This window comes from Embiotoca jacksoni, unplaced genomic scaffold (assembly GCF_022577435.1).
Source record: "Embiotoca jacksoni isolate LCO1_2020_lvr unplaced genomic scaffold, fEmbJac1.0.p SCAF_14, whole genome shotgun sequence".
In the NCBI taxonomy this organism is placed as follows: domain Eukaryota; kingdom Metazoa; phylum Chordata; class Actinopteri; family Embiotocidae; genus Embiotoca; species Embiotoca jacksoni.
The window spans coordinates 17,071,992-17,086,077 of record NW_027185274.1 but is presented as its reverse complement, the minus strand read 5'-3'; the positions used below and the strand labels follow the sequence as shown (position 1 = coordinate 17,086,077).

General features: G+C 41.3%; 1 protein-coding gene across 3 annotated transcripts in view; it reads left to right on the top strand.

Annotated features, from left to right (window-relative positions):
• The window catches only part of cadm1b (cell adhesion molecule 1b), a 161,332-nt gene that overhangs the window by 127,337 nt on the left and 19,909 nt on the right, over window positions 1–14,086 (top strand). For all 3 annotated transcript variants that reach the window (XM_069148363.1, XM_069148362.1, XM_069148364.1), the window contains exons 6-8: window positions 4,792–4,950; window positions 6,510–6,606; window positions 7,697–7,869. In XM_069148363.1, the coding sequence (XP_069004464.1) occupies window positions 4,792–4,950; window positions 6,510–6,606; window positions 7,697–7,869 (429 nt within the window). The remainder of the gene's footprint in view (window positions 1–4,791; window positions 4,951–6,509; window positions 6,607–7,696; window positions 7,870–14,086) is intronic.

The window sequence follows — 14,086 nt, the reverse complement described above, 5'->3', positions numbered from 1 at the left end:
CAAAATCAGCAGTAGAGCCGTCCACGAGCTTTCCGTTGAGGGATTGAGGTCAAGACATGCCACATGAAGCGTGACCAAAATAAACCAAAAACAAATGTCGTTTATCTTTCATTTATACTTGTAATGTAGTTATTTATATAACTTTGCATTACATCATTTACAGACAGCGTGACGGCACTTACGGTGAGTCCACAAACACATTTTTGAAAGCCGCATTTGAACCTTTTCTGCCCTCACAATGCACGTTGGTGCACAGGTACACAGGTACACGGGTACACGGCGAGCTAAACACACTTCGAGCGAAGGTTGAGACGGCACACTGCCTTCGTACTTAATACCGGAAGCAGTTGTGAATACAGTTTAAATCCGGGGTCTGTCCTCTGAGAGCTACTCATGTAGTACTCATGTAACACTTCACATAGCTGAGCTCCACCCAAACCAGCTGAATAAGCTTCTTTTATGTGAACAATAGCACAATGATAATCAACACACATTTTGTATCACAACATCTTAAATTCAACAGCATTTGACTGTTTTTTTTTTTTTTTTCCCTGCATGAATTTCTTTGTTTTCAATTGAGGAGCCTTTAAGTTAAAGGACAACATTACAAGGTTGGAGCATTTCCTTCTTACTGAAACATATACAGTCAGTAGATCAGGGTCATTGGTGGTTCAATAAGCGTTTTTTTTTAAAAAAAAAATGTATAACTTGTCCTAGCTGTAATTAACAAAAAAAATTCAAATAAATTTGCATTAAAGGAAAATTTGCTCATTTGAGGCGCAGTTTGATTATTTGTCACGATTCTCAATAGATTAGATGTAATTTACGTTAATATACAGTACCACGTATTCTCTCTCTGTTGTATTTTGATGAGCCATTTCACCAAAATCTCTTTTACGCCAAACGACTGGGAGGCGGGTAACATGTCGGTGATGGGTCACATCACACAATCAAGCAATATGTGCCGTCTCGGTGTTTAGATGGTGACAGATTAAACATTTTTTACCATCCAAATTTTGAGTTTAAATTCTAAGCATAGCACACGTACTAACTACAATCTGTAATCCACAACTGCAGCAGGACAAAAGAAGCAGACAACAGAGGACAACTAAAGGTATGCGAGTCAAAAAACATTCAGTGTTGCATTCACCTACATGACTATCGGCATTGGGTCAAATCGCCACAACAGTTTAGAAAGAGAAAAAAAAAGACACTTTTCTTTTGCCAGGACTGTGTCCACACGTCTTCTCCTCTTCAGAAGTATTAGCGCTATGTCCAGAGCTTGTTTATTGTTTTCCTGCTTTTTCAAAGCATCTGCTATCATATTAATCTTTCTATTTACACCGTAGAGACGCAATTCGCCGCTCATTCACTGCAACGATGTGACGTGTTTCAAATTGGTATTGTAGAGTCTGTCAGAGATTTCACACCAGGATTGTATTGGACACATACACAGTGTGACACACTCAGTACACTTACATCATTGTTGCACAGTCTAACTGCACCACTGATTTTTATGATTTTTGTTTTTGTTTTTGTTTGACTGACTGAGAATAATGACTAAAACACCACAACCCTCCACTTCACTTAACTCTTCTGCATTTAGGACGCTTGTCCTGGCAGGTGCGTCTGGGAATGCCCTCATTGACCTTACAAATGTACTCTAATGCGCTGTGCTTTGCTCTGCTGATTGCACGGTGGCGTGGCAGCTCTTACTGTGACATTTCTGCTGTTATTTGGAAGGGGACAGGTAACCACTGATTACAGCAGTCTGTGCGACTAGAGATGTTTGGGATGAACTGATTCGCTGATGTGAGTCTAAACCCCTCACAAGTATTACCTAATCGGTTGACCGTGTCACTATTTCTCATCGTCAGCATTGTTTCTATTAATCCGTGTAAAAACGGCGGCATAAATAAGGGTCATATTTCCATTGCTATTTTTCCACCGCGTGCCGTTTGACTGGTGCTCTTTTAATGACATCATCACTTTGCTCTCTCTTCTGCTGCTTTAATGGCACATGGGGAATTAGCACCATCAACCAGTGCCGTGGGCAAAATGCAAAGTGAGACAAGACCTCTAATCTATGTTCTTTGTTGCTGAAAAATAAAAATAAAAATTACAAACACAGACAATATGTTGCTTCTTTTACAGTTAATGTAATGTAACCGGATTATCGGCTGGTATCAATGTACAAGGTAGTAACAGTAATGTTGCTAACAGTGATACAAAGTGGTTCATGTTTATCTTCTCTTAATAAATGACGATGATGACATGCTATGATTTGATTAGTGTGATGCAGAGGATGACTAGCTTCCCTTGAAATAGCCTCATCTGATTGGTTAATCATTTTATCAAGGGAAGCGAACTCGGCCTTGGCTTTCCCTCCGGGACGCGGATGTGAGAGCAAATTGCACTGCAATACAATGTTTCACCACACATTCACCCCATGTGACCTTTAGGGAGGCGCTACTCAATGAAAAATGCAGGAGACGGCAGAAACAGCCCAAAAGAATGAACAAAACTGTTCAATCAAATCTTAATAAATGTTTAATAAAATGGCAAATACAGTGTGGGAAAAAAAAAAACGGGGAAGCCTGGCTTCCCTTGGCCTCTGGGAGAAACCGCTACTGCCATCAACTGTTTTTCCCAAGGTGCTTAACCTCTCAATTTTGACTGACTGCATTTCAATGAGCATCTATTGACATGAACATCAATGATTTAGTTGCAAAGCCAAACACCACAGGGCACATTTTGGTTTAAGGCCAAATGAGAAAGGAAAGCCCAATAACTTGGAGGAAGCAATTTGTCGGATTTGCAGCAAAATGGTGGCCATTAGAGTAAATTGAACAGAAAGAAAATGAAATCGTTAATCACAATTATTTTTACGAAAATTTCATGATTGCGACTGCCCAGTTTGTGGTATTTTTCAGAGTGAAGTCAAATTACTCAGACGGAGGGACGGAGATTTTATTCATCGTAATAAAATCTCAATCTTAATTCACGGCTCTATACGATCTCAATTTTAAATGACAACAATTCTGCTGCGTTTTCATTAGGGACTTCAGCTGGATAAAAACAAGCGCTCCTACTCTCCCTCCACCGAGAACAACGCAGCGTTGCAGCACGTGATGCAGAGCAGCAGAAACCGGCAGCAAAGTTAAGCCAGCAAAGAGCGAGTGAGAAACAGCGACAAAAAGACAACGCTCAGAAAAACAATGAGAGACTACGAGAGACTGAAGCTGATTGTTTTTATGTTCAGTGATGCATTAATCTTAAAACAGAGTTTTCCCTTCCTGTCGTCCAGAAGATAATATGCGGGTATGTATGTGACGGGTATCCCGCCCGCTGAGAATTACATGCACCTCGCAGCACCGCGAGGGAAGCTGAAGGAAAACTACTAAACATGGTCACGATCGGTCTGCTGTTTAAATACGATGCGATCTCCTCTATCAGGTTCATCAATGTTGAGGAATCATCTGAAGTCTGCAGTTTTTGAACATTTTGAATCATCAGATCATCTTGTCAGACTCAGTAGTAGCATTTCATTGATATGATGGATCTGAAATGTACAAGGTTTCCTTAAGTAATCTCAATATTTATGTTATTAATTATAATTAATATAATATCTCATATCCTATATCAGTATGTCTTGGTTTTCGTCTTTATCTGCTAAATTAAGGCATTCAATTTCAAATCTAAGCAAAAAAAGAAAAATCGATCGTGATTCTTGTTTTATCCAGACTCAGACGTATTCTACCATTAACAGCACAAAGAAATATATAATATTGAATACATCTATTTTATAGCTACATTACAGGCTTTTCTACATCCTGTAATAGCTTACTCATTTTGGACAAAAAGGCAGTCAGTTTTATAAAATGAAGCCCCATTATATTTTATGGATTCCCTTTACACAATCCTACTTTTTTTTTTGTATTCCTGCTGTTGTATTATTATTATTATTACTCTCGCTGTTATTACATACTTAGCCTTCTCCAATGGTGAGTGAGCTTTTCAAACAGCCTGTTTTCTCCCTGCAGTTGGCTGAGTGGTCAAATTTAAAACCCTGGAGTGCAGTGACCACTCACTAATCCCACTACTTTAAATTTGATGTAGGCAGGTATTGGGTGTGTGGGTGTGTGTTACACAGGGGTTAATATCCATCAAGAGGCCACATACAGTATGTGTGTATTGGTGATCATCAACTGTGGAACAACTGTGTTTTGCCCTCCCAGAGTCCAGCCGGGCTCCCCTGTGACAAGGCTGAAATGGAAGTGTGCTGCAGGTCAGTGTGAGGCTGTAATTATTTCCTCACTTCATTAAATGCGAGTAAACCATCACACTCAGGACTGCGGCTAATGCGATGCCCCTGTGGCATTGTAATGCTCTCTAAATGAATGCCCCTCTGACAGCTTAGGGCCTAGTGGGCAGCAGATTACTGCAGGGTTGGCCCCAACAATGCTCAACCCTCAAGCAGCAGAAGCATTCATTATCGGGCTCGATATGACCCAGCCGCTCCTCGCTGGTCTCGTCAGAATCGAGGCCGCGGGCCTGAATCCTCTAAAGGCTCGTTCGGGCACCAAATCATAAATTAAATGTAAATGCCATGTGAAAGCATTTCACTTTGACAGGTAATGTGCTCCTAACAGGTATGACTGTTTGCTCATTATAGCCACTGCAGCTGGTGCTGCTGCAGGACTTCAGGTTTGTTTTTCGGTTGTTTAGCCATTAAATGTTGTTTTGTTCCTCCCCCCCCCGTCTCTCTCGTGCTTTCTGATGGTTTTCTAGGCGAGACAGCCGTCGAGGAGATGTATGACAGGATGTTTACCGTCACAAGCCGGGTGAGATTTTCGGTCACCAAAGAGGATGATGGAGTGCCAGTGGACTGCATCATTGACCACCCAGCTGTAAAGGACCTCCTGGCTCAAAGACACTTGGAAGTGCTGTGTGAGTGACCCAGAACTGCTCGTGTTAAAGCTCAGAGCTTGACCAAGGCCCATAGACAGTGCCAGAGACCGACTGTGGGGCTCAGTCCTATTACTACACTGCAGGTGATTCAAAGGTACAACCAACGGATGATCACAATCAATTCTATGAATAAGAGACGCTCGGGAGAAATATATAAATACAGGAAGTCTCCTTGTCCTCATCACCCAGACAGAGTGAGGCTGGAAAAACATCAGCAAACACCGACATATTTACTTCAATCGAATCGAAACTTTAAATGAGAGAGTAAATAAAAGGTTTACGACAATGAGTGTTACTATACAAGGGAGAGGACCCACAGAGTGCTGATGGTGTAATAAAAGGCAGGCGAGTTCAAGAACTGGATGAAAAAAACAAAAACACAAGGGCAGGAAGTAAAAACAAAAGAGACACAATAGGTGAATTGAAACGGGAAAACCCAACGAACTAAAAGGAAGAATGACGACATGCCGATTGAACTTGTTCTAAACATCCTTAACTGCAACTCTACCAAACTTGATGGACCAGAAAAGGAGCACAACAATGTTACGTCCATTGTAATGACCCTCTTTACGGTCTTTGAAATAATAATGCAAAGCACAAATCTTCTAAGTCCAAGATTCTCTCTCTATCTATTACCTGTGGCCAATTGTGGGGCCTCGGCCACCAACAAACTGTCTCCAGCTGTTCAGATCCTGAGCGAGTCGCTCCAGTTGTCCCGGGTGCAGCCAGCCTCTTGTGGCCCTCGTGTTATTGCGGTTTAACGCACTTCTGCATTGGACTTACTTTTCAGACCCAGACGCTACGTCCACTTTTACACACAGTCTACGGTAACATAAGAAAGAAGTCGCTTCAACGAGCCTCTATTGTTAAATTCATTGGGATTTACTGCCTACTTTTCTCAACTCACTACAACAATGGTGGCGAGTACAAAGACTTTCATGGTGTCCTCTGACCTTCAGCCCGCTGCCTTATCGATGCATCACGCAGTTGGCCTTCAAATCTTAGTGTCCTGGTGCTTTGGCCCATTGGATACAAAAAGGTGTCAAATGTTGGGTTTATTTATATTCTTTTAAGTGATGCATTGATTGAATAGGTAATACAAGCTGCCTTACACAGTTGAACATCAAAGTAAGGTTAAAGCTTCACTTTTGTTGTCGGTGGAGAATATACATTTTTTTCAGGTAGATAAATCGTTTGTCTGACCTTTAAAGGAAAAAAGGAAAGCTTGACTGAACCCACTTGACATTTTGGTAATCTATGGCTAGCAATGATAAGATGCGGAAAATAAAATCATTTGGCTGTAAGGTATTGCAAACTGACTAGGTGTCTCCTGAGCACATATGGTAATCATTTAATCCTCCCCCCCTGTGTTTCACTCTTGGCATTTTACTCTCATTTGGGAGTTTGCTTCTCTGAGCATTTCACTTAAGAGTCCAACAATCATTTCGATTTAGCTTTGGCTGCAGGTATGACAAAAAGAAAAAGGTCTCAACAAGAAAGTATTGGAAATAGTCATCTCTCTTTTTTTTTTTCTACAGATAAACCAGAGGTGAAGATTGTGGTGACATATCCTGAAGGTTTGACCAGGGAGGGCGACAATCTAGATTTGACATGTATCGCCGAAGGAAAACCGCAGTGAGTATTTACTGTGGTAAATTGATACACAATTTGCCGGATTGATATTTAACTTATTTACACGGAGGTAGGGTAGTAAAAGCTACCAGCTAAAAGTTAGCCTAAGAGCTAGCTGGTTAGCCTGTTAGCATTGACGGATGAACAAGGTGGACTGGAAAGCTGTTCGTTTGATCAAACAAACGGCGGCGGTGAAAGGCGTAAATAAATCCAACCTTTTCCCGGCGCTGTGATCGGTAGCAGTTCAACGTGTTGCTAGCTGTTAACAGCTAACGGCTAGCCGTTCTCCGACCGTCTGCTGACGACGTCGACACTTCTGGCCTCAGACGAGCAGAGCGCTTCAGAATAAAAAAAAAAAAAAACAATGGCTCTGCTTTGACTCATTCAATTACAACAGTACTTTATTATAACAATAAGCTTTTCTATTCATCTACCAAGTAGAAGACTTCTGTAATGGCCTGCAGACCTCTTAATTGCCAGTCCTAATGACAGAAAATGTGTGAGCGTTAAGGCAGAGCCAAAGCCGTTTATAGCAATGGCGCTAATGAAATAAAACTAAGAGCGGCTAACTGGCATGTGATGCGTGTTGTTTTTGGAAATATTACTCATGATATTTATATTCTCTCCAGAATACTGAACTTTTTTTCCCATCGTCTGCTGTTAAAAAAAAAAAACGAAACAAAAAAAGTGTAATATATTGTAACAGTGAATCGCCGGTCATTCAAAGTGGCGATATATTTACCAAATCCGCACCAAGTATCACGAAAGCATTGAATTGGAAGATACGCGCACCGTCCAAGCCCGAGCACTCGCACAGATGGATGCACTTCAACACATGAAATGTCTGTTCAGTTTCATATTTTCCACCGTCTAGCCCTTTCTCCGCCTGTCCAAACACCCCCTTAACCTTTACATTTCATTGTACCATTTAAATGTTACCAGTTGTTAGCATGCCACAAAAAGTACATCATTAGACGGGGGGGGGGGCCTGCCAATGACCCTCCTCGGACCGTCTCAGATTTGACCTTTACTTCAGATTTCTAGTGTGGATAGACAGCGGCTGAGCGATGTGCGTGGTATTTGTGCTCCCCAGTCCCCATCAGATCAACTGGCTGAGAGTAGACGAGGATGTGCCGCCTCACGCTGTGGTCACCGGCTCTGATCTCTACATCGAGAACCTCAACAAGTCCTACAACGGCACCTACCGCTGTGTGGCGTCGAATGCTGTGGGCGTGGCCTACGACGACTACGTCCTCTATGTATACGGTAGGTATGACGCTTACTTGCAATCCATCAGTCAAGTTAAGGCGCAAGTCGTCTCAGGGCACTTTATCTTGTTAAGGTCCTTCTAATATTACAGAGAGAAACCCGACAACCCCTCGCTGAGCAATAAGTTAGCGACATTGTTGATATGGTCTGTTTAGCTTTCATAGGAAGGTTTTAAAATGGTAGCTTTGCTAGTCGGGGAATTGATTTGGAACAATAAGGATTTAATATAGCATTTTTGTGTGTGTGTGTGTGTGTGTGTGCGACAAACACAATCTCTTTTGAAACGTGTGTGGATGTCAGCCATTATTGGGACGAACAAGTTAAAACCACAGAAGGTGGCTGCAGTTAACAAACATGGCCAGAATAAAAGCTGCAGCGTTGCTCTCAGACACCGTTCAAAGTTTGTGATCGCCATACTTAAAAGCTATTATTTCTTTACCCACGTGTAAACAGTAATCACAACCTTTTTGGTGGAACAATTGGTTGTGACTGTGCACTTCACAGTACCGGCTAAGACGAGGGTTATGCAGACATGCATCGCCACATTCACTTCAAGTTCATGCACATACAGTATGTTTCTCAGAGCAAAAATGATCCTAAATCATCATAAAACTCTGGACTATATTAGCTTTTCCTCTTCAACTTCATTTTTAAGGGATTAGGATGGGCTTTGGTGCTGTTGACTTACATTGAAGTGGGTGGAATTTCAATGTGTTCCGCAGTCAACCAGTAAAGGGCAATAGAGGGACCATCTCCCCCAGGACTTGACTTTAAATGCCACAGACAGTTTGCTGCTCTTGGTTACCCTCTCTTCACTGAGGCCTCATTTTATTTTTACCTCAACATGACTGTCGGCCATTTTGCCCCCTAATTGCCATATTTTTCTCGTTTCCTTTTCAACACATCACAATTCACAGCACGACAACGGCAAAACAAAGCTTAAACGCATAAAATAATCGCTATTACAACTGCTGTTGCTTCTGCCAGGGAATTTACAAGTAATCGGAGGAACGTGTTTGCAAAAAAACTCAACTTTTTAAAGGCACTGGGCATCTTTGCACGTGACTCCCAGAGGGGGAAAACAGTGGGAGGTAACTGTTTGAAGTTTTTAAACCACAAAGGACTTCATCATTTAGAAATCTCGTAACGTGACATCAGTGAAGTGCCCACTCCCCGGGCCTTAATTTCCTATTTTTGGTGGCTGGTGTTGGGGGGAAATACATTTTCAGCAGGTGCAGGCTTTGTTGGCGAGTTTAGCTTTCTCTCCTCGGAGTGTTTTGCTCCCTGCTGTTTAGAAAAGCATTTTTGTATTTCATTCCCAAGTTCCAATTTGTTGCTGCCTGTGTGCCAAAAATGTTATCTGCCAGCCACCCATACCTGAAACCAGGAAAAAAGGATGAGTCTTGATGTCAAGGATCTCAAATAATATGCGCAAAAAATGCATTTTTGCGTCTCCAGTGTACAATGAACATGTATTTTATATACTACTAAAAGTGTAAACCTCGTGCAGGAAGCTTGTAAAGCTTTGTGTTGGACAAATATCAATGTTTGGAATAACAATATTTCTTAGTGGAGTTTTGGTTATTGACTTATATATGTAGATATAGATATCTGTGTTGTTGTTTTTTTTAAAGCATGGTAAATCCAAGATGCATGAACTCAAGCTCAGAACATAAAAGTCTCCTCCCGTCGAAACTGTGATTGACTCATGATAACTTCACTTCAACATTCGACAAGATTGTGTGACATCACTGCTGGTTTGAAACCTGCCGATACTGCCAATAGGCAACTTAGGGCACAGTCGTACCATAAACCTTAAAAAAAAAACAAAAAAAACAAGCATGACGTACCTTCGCACCGTCGTCATCAGCGATCTGGGCTGCGTCTCCAAACACGATGGGTTCAATGACTGACGTGCGTCTGGCATCACCGTGTTGTCAATTCAGCCGGTTGCCTCTTCTGATTTAAAAGAGAAAAATCTATTTACAGATTGTCCACTATTATTGTAATGATTAGATTAGATTTAGACTTTGTTAATCCCACAGAGGGGAAATTTAGTCGTCACTGCAGCATAGAAACACAAAAAAGGTGCACACAATATACTTTTTTTTTTTTTTATAAATACACATAAAATAAGAGATAAAAATAATTATTTTAGAAAAACATAAGAGCAATGAATAAACACAAACACAGACTATACACACAAAAACAAATAAAATAAAATACATAAATACAGTTTAGGATGAATGGAAAGTTTCAGGTGCTATGAAATGAAATGATCGTTTATTTTAGGGTGGTGTTGAAGAGTCTGACGGCCGTCGGAATAATTATGATTACTACCCGCACGTTTTGGCAAATTAAAATACATTTTTATTTCTTCTTCAGACCAAATTACAATGAAATACTTTGTCTCTTCTGCTCGTCAGGTTATATGGCTTGTTTTTACTTCTGGCCCTTTTTCTTCTTCTCTTGTTTAATGATTGAGAGTAGCCTGCCACAACTTCCTGTAATTGGACTGAACCATCTGAATCAGACTCTCTCTCTCTCTCTGTGTGTGTGTGTGTGTGTGTGTGTGTGTGAGAGACAGTGACCAGACACTGGAGCACAGTATGACGCCTACTAAACGGACAACAGAGAAATATTAGGCTGCCGAGTTCACATTAGTTTATGACGTTTATTAAAACCGGTCCAACTCTGTCTGCTGTCCTCCTAAACAGCCGTCCTCCGTCTACCTGCAGCAGAGCAGGGGGACAGAGGACGGACCGCTGACCGATCATCATTACCGATGGCTGTTCTTCATTCTGTCTAAACTTCGTTCACTACTTTCATTGTCAGAGATATTATAGTGACTTTTCTGATGCAAACATATCTATTGCCGTCGTAAAAACTATTTTCTGTCATATTAAAAATATAAATATTCTAAGAAGTACGAGAATTGATAAAGAACCAAAATACTAATCATGCACAGCCCTAAAGCTGCCTGCTGAAGTCCAAAATTCAATGAAAATGTAATAATCTTTAGTCAAACGACCGCTGTCCCCCCCAGCTGTTCTCAAGAAAGACACACAGCAATACCACAAGCCAGACAATCATATTGATTAATTAGTTACAATACTTCTATTTCAGTATATGTTTTGCATCCAATCTAAGGGGCTTGATTTAGACAGAAAATAGCTTTTTGATTTCATGATATTTCCATATTGTTCTACAGCAAGGGTTTCCAACCAGCAGCTCCTGCTTGAGGCTGTTTAAATGTGTGTTGAGTATTCATTTCTTATTGTTCCCATAAAAGAAGCTTATTTAGGCGGTCTGGTGGAGCTCAGATATGTGAGTAAATGTTACGTTGCCGTTTCATTTAGTCAAAAGTTTGGCGACTCCTGTTCTCCAGAAAACGTTTTATCGAACCAGTCTAAGTATTTTTTTTTGTTGGTATTGTTGTGAGGAGTCACACAACAATGGGCAAATGTTTTTAAAATGAAATGGTCTGAAATGTGTAAAACTTACAAAACATGGTGCTTTATTCTGCGGTACAAAGCATGTAATTATATCTGATTCAATCAATGCAGATTTTTGATTCGGCCTCCAGAACAAAGACTCGTATTTAAATCTAAGGAGCGGAAAGCAGCAGCATCAGACGAGAAGAGGTTCAGGGGGTCGCGCTAAAGGCTGTTGTTATGAAAGGGCTTTTGTGTTTTTTGTGCGAGAAACAATTGCAGGTTTCAAACTGGTGATTTTGTTTTGCTTATTAGTCGGTGAGCTTGCTTAGGTCATGTTGACAGCCATGAACCGTGTGTCAAAAACCAGTAATGTAATTGTTTGTAGTATCGTCTGGATGGTTAGCAAATGTTTATGGCAGCTGCAGAATATTGTGAAATGAAATGCCTTCGTAATGGTTTTCACATCAACACCGTCTCACCAATCGTAGGGCAAACAGTGAACAGGATTTTAATGGAGGGACGAGGTCTGGAGGCAGCAAATAAATACAAAAAAATATTTTGGCAGGAAGAATTGAAGAAAAACAGCGAGCGTTGTAGGTGCGGGGCTAATGTAGTGACCTCGGACTGAATTTCTACACCTGGAAACCTTGAAAAGTTATGAATTTACTGCCTCCTAAATAGTTTATTGTGTGTTATTGATGGTTTGAATCTGCAGGAAGAATAACCATGTGGGGATGTAAGAATGTCTTATAAAGTGGGCTTTGAACACAGCAGGACCTCAACAAATCCCAATCTCCGAGGTATAAGGCTTTCAGAAAAAGCTCTGGTACTACAGTTTGTCATTGCTGAAATGTTTTCAGTTGCATTCAATAACCTAAATTAAGTACACACTTAGGGGAACATAACCAGATTTTTTTTTTCTTGTCATCTTATGTCTGGTGTTCAGCATTTCTATAGGTTGGCTGATGTTAAAGAGAAATTAGGAGTTCACTTCACCAGCTGACATGTGGGACTTTGTCACTGTGACGTAGGTTTCCTGTGACTCTCATAACTCTACCGCCCTATGGTTATTCATCATCGCGCTCTGCCAGGCAGATGATGACATCTGCTTGTTCCCAATGGGCCCATAATGATCACTCCCAAACAAAAGGACAGCATATGCCGGCAAATAGCTCACTCAAGGCAGACATTCAAGCCAACACGACTAAATTTCTAATTGCTGTATAAAGACTCCTCTGAATCTAAGATTTCCTGCTCTGTCTTTGAGTAAATCCTCTCAGAACCAAGAGGGGAAAGCATTTTTTTTTTCTTTTTTTTTTTCTTTTACACAGGTCTTTAAAGTAGTAATATAATATTCTAATGGTTCAGAAGTTTTCACTAAATTGCCTGCGGGCATTTGAGAACTCGTGCATGATGTGTGTCTACCGCTGTTAAATTCATGTATCATTTCATGCACCCACACCACTTGAACGACTGAAAGCAGATCTTCTCCGGTCCAGACTAAAAAAAAAACTATAGTATCCATGTTCGGGACTTCTTCAATTAGTAACTTCCTATCCACACACTTTACCAATTTCCATTAAACACTATTTCTCTGGTGTGTGAGTGTTGGAAGCTCTATGACTCCGGCTCTCTTTAATGAGACACGGGAGATTGGTAAAAAGGTGCTCAAACTGCATATAATTATATCCGCGACTCCCACTCCTCTTTTCTGGAGGATTTAATGCCAGACAAAATCATGTTGTGATCCATGAGCGATTGTGTTGTCCCAAACTAATCATGCTTGCTACAGGAGCTTAATTAGTGTGTTTTGCCAACACAGATGGGTCCTACCATGATAACCTTGCGCTATTTATGCGTGTCGTTTTTCAGCAGCAATGCACAACCCGAGCCGTCCATCAATGCCCCCCCACCTCCCCCGCCTCTTGCAGTCTGCTAACTTTAGTCTTGACAAGATTTGCATTTTTCTCTCTTATCTGGCATTTTTGCTGTTTTGTTTTGCAATTTGTGGGCTGCTGTTAAAGCCACCACACACCTGTCAAAGGAAGCCCTTTGTTTAACTAAGGGCATGCTGCAAATAGTTTTATTTTAATGAGAAATAGTTTTGCTTTTGTTAAATATTTGCTTGGCAGACTTATTGATAGAGCCAAGCTGAATTGCCCATCAGTTCTCTTTTTCGTTCTTTCATGCTGCCACCCTTCTACCAGTGCTGGTCCTTGGGCTGTTCCTATTTCAAAAAGACTAATGACCTCTCACTGCGCGACAGCCCGGACAGGTGCGAGGCCAATGTAAATCCCTCTCAAATCGAGTCCTATTGTGGTACCATGCGATACGTATGTGGCCGGTCGAAAGGCTGAGAAAGAGGCTTGTCATTCTTTTCACCACAAGAGAGTGTCTGCAATAGGCTGTGAATTGTGCCCTCCAGCTGGTGTGCGGTGTGGGAGAGAATTGGCCAGAGAAAGAACTTGCTTTCTCAGAGGCGACCTGGTGCTATAAGATCCCGTTCAGACCCGGCATCTACCCGTGTTCTGGGTGAGCCGACCACAAGTGGACCGCTCTGGGTACAGGTTGACAAACTGAGGACACATTGAGATCCATTCTTCTCAGAACTGGCAACATTCTTTCAGCCGTGTGAACACGAATGTGTCTTGGGCCACAGTAAAGGACCACCTACTCAACTGATGTCCTCTGAATACTCAATAGAAATAAAACATATCCTGTGTGATTATGACGAGTGCAGCTGAACTGCACAGACAAATTGTAAATTCACTAAATCC